The sequence below is a fragment of the Anneissia japonica genome, unplaced genomic scaffold (genome assembly GCF_011630105.1).
Source record: "Anneissia japonica isolate Jap-2015-1 unplaced genomic scaffold, ASM1163010v1 scaffold1417_len1240632_cov203, whole genome shotgun sequence".
NCBI lineage: Eukaryota > Metazoa > Echinodermata > Crinoidea > Comatulida > Comatulidae > Anneissia > Anneissia japonica.
The window spans coordinates 571,778-574,609 of record NW_022727891.1 but is presented as its reverse complement, the minus strand read 5'-3'; the positions used below and the strand labels follow the sequence as shown (position 1 = coordinate 574,609).

Sequence of the window (2,832 nt, the reverse complement as noted above, 5' to 3'; positions counted from 1 at the left end):
AGGCCTATATATATTCCGCATACTCGTTTTTTTTATGTATGTACAATAAAAATGGTAAACGTACCGTCAAGTCAAATATGCTCCGTGCATCGTTCAAACTATTTTGTAAGTCACGCACAGGCTCTTCATTGAGGTCAAACATTTGAAGTGACGTCACTTTAAATTCTACTGTCGTAATACCTTCAATTATACTCGAAAATATGTGAAAATCCTATCAAATTCGAAAACAACAATCTTATGTTATTTAATACCGACAGAAAATAGGTTTATGGTGATATGAAGGATGATGGGGATGAGGTGGACGATGATAATAATGATTATGACAACGAAGATGATGATTAAAAATGATTTACCAAAAGAAAATATATTCATCTATCATTCTAGCAACTGCATGAGAAGAAAAAACTTCCATCAACCAAAAATCGTAATGTTGAAAATAAGATCATAGTGCACTTAAATATCAGCCGAAAAATTAGGCTTCACACAGCAGGCGTTTTGTGAGGTAGACCTACATGTTTTAAACTTATAAGTGATACGATTTTTTATTCTCTTTGAAATTTCAAACGACGCCAAAGAAACCCCTAGTTTTAAAGGCCACCTCAGCTCGTTGAATTATTTGGTTGACCAAGAGATCCATATGGTGATAGTGATGATGAATGACAATAATCAAATATTTAATATGATATAATAAGTAAAATATAAGTATTTAATTTGATATACCGGTACTTACGAGTGACGTAAATATCAGGTGGTAGTATTCAAACATTTTGTTTTCATTCATCTGTTAAAAAAAAACCAAAAAAACATTATATTTAACTTGATACGAAATACATTAAACTGGGGATTGTTTCCTGGTGTACTGCCCAATTTACTACCAGATGATCCCACTGGTAATCCTCAGACGCTTGTTAATTTAGTTGGGGTGCATCCCGGTGTACCGGTACTGCCCAATTTACTACCAGATGGACCCCACACACTATTGTAAATTTAAATTATAATAATGTATATATGTCTATAATTATATATAGGCTTACAAAAATATAGAGTATAAATATAGGGCTAATGAATCATATTCACATTCCGTAACATCCTGCTAAACGTTCGCAGCTGGTATGGACATAAATAAATCAAACTTTCTTGCAAACCCCCTTAAAAGTTAATTTGCCCAAAGATTGTACAGAACAGCAAATAACAGTTGTTCTATCTATCCACTTGTCCTTACTTATATTATAGAACCAAACATACTGTATTGCATAAAAATTATTATGTTTATAAATTACGCCATGCAACGTACTTGTTATTTCGAAAGGCGAAATTGTGATAAATATCGTGTTTGTTGATTGCGACATTGGCGAAGATGTGCTTGGAATAACTAAGGGAACTGTATTGGTTTGAATTAATTCGCAAAAAACGGGAAATTGTGGCTAGTCAAATAAAATATCATGTTAAAATTGAGTATAATGGTTAACATAATTCAGCAATAAGGATGGCGTAGACAGCATTTACAATCTTTAGTTCACAAAATGATCTTTCTGCCTTTAACGTCGTTGTATTTAGACTAACACGCATACCGCTATTCATTAGAACGTGTTATTAATAATCAAGAAACTAACAAGCTAGTTTACGTAGGCTTATCGGGCACTCACTGTGTCCGACGATCGTCGGCCGATGCGATTCCAATAAAGAATGCAACGCGACGACGCGCGAGCAACGGATAGCTTTTAATACGATCCGTTCAGAATGCCACCACCAATCAGCAGATAAAGAATGCAACGCGACGACGCGCGAGCAACGGATAGCTTTTAATACGATCCGTTCAGAATGCCACCACCAATCAGCAGACTGTGTCGCAGATTTGGATTCGACCGTCGTACATGGTTACCTACATGGTCGTACGACGCAATGAGTGCCCGGCTTCCACACTGTCATTTTCAGTGACCTTGCAACAATATCCAAGGGGCGTAGCTTAATGGATGGTCCATTTTACACAAAGGCTAAAATATCAAAATGGAAAAGATGATAATGGTATTACCTTAGTTAAAATATGTTCTAATGATTCCTGCCTGCAATCTATGATAACGTTTGAAATCGTACTCATTTTTTTAACGTTTTTTAAAACAACCTCATATTCACCAACTAGTCGACTTAGCATAATGTTAATTCCAATTTCGGAAGCGCTTTCGAACAGTTCTTTGAATTTCATTAGACCTGAAATAAAATATGGTAAGAGTATGATCAAACCAAAAAAAATCATACATTAAAATTAATCAATATCAACCATATTTGCTATCAATTAATCAATCCAAATTTTCCCTCATATGTTAAAAATAAGTATGTATATCTCTATTTTCATATCAAGCAGATGTGCTGTATGAAGTGTAATAATCTTTAAAAATGTGCGAAAACTGATTAAACTTCAATCAGTTTTATTTTGACCTATAGTATAGTAGAACGGCTAAGGTTTCAGAATCGTGCACTTTTGCAGGAAAGCATGAAACTTCCCACAGTGATATATGATGCATAAGGATCATTTAAAAAATAGACTAAAAAAATAAGGCCTCCTAGTAGCCGCCATCTTAAAATCCAATATGGCCGCCAAAATATTTAATTTTAACCAATATATTAATATCTACTGCACATATCACTGCCAAGTGAGGATCTTTACCCATGTTTAAAATATCAGGCAGTATCATGCAATCATCAAAAATTATGTCAAATGGCCGAAATTATTTATATTTTTGTCAATATATTCATATCTACAGTACCTTGCACAGTCAATTAAAGATTGTTATCGATGTTTTTGATATAAGGGAGTATCACGCCGCCATCAGA

General features: G+C 34.3%; 1 protein-coding gene across 1 annotated transcript in view; it reads right to left on the bottom strand.

The window, feature by feature from the left end:
* LOC117113935 (glutamate receptor ionotropic, kainate 2-like) overlaps positions 1-2,832 on the bottom strand; it is a 44,987-nt gene that overhangs the window by 9,842 nt on the left and 32,313 nt on the right. Inside the window, exons 5-7 of the mRNA XM_033257448.1 lie at positions 2,033-2,208; positions 731-781; positions 65-211 (exon numbers count right to left, since the gene is read on the bottom strand). Of these exons, the coding sequence (XP_033113339.1) occupies positions 65-211; positions 731-781; positions 2,033-2,208 (374 nt within the window). The remainder of the gene's footprint in view (positions 1-64; positions 212-730; positions 782-2,032; positions 2,209-2,832) is intronic.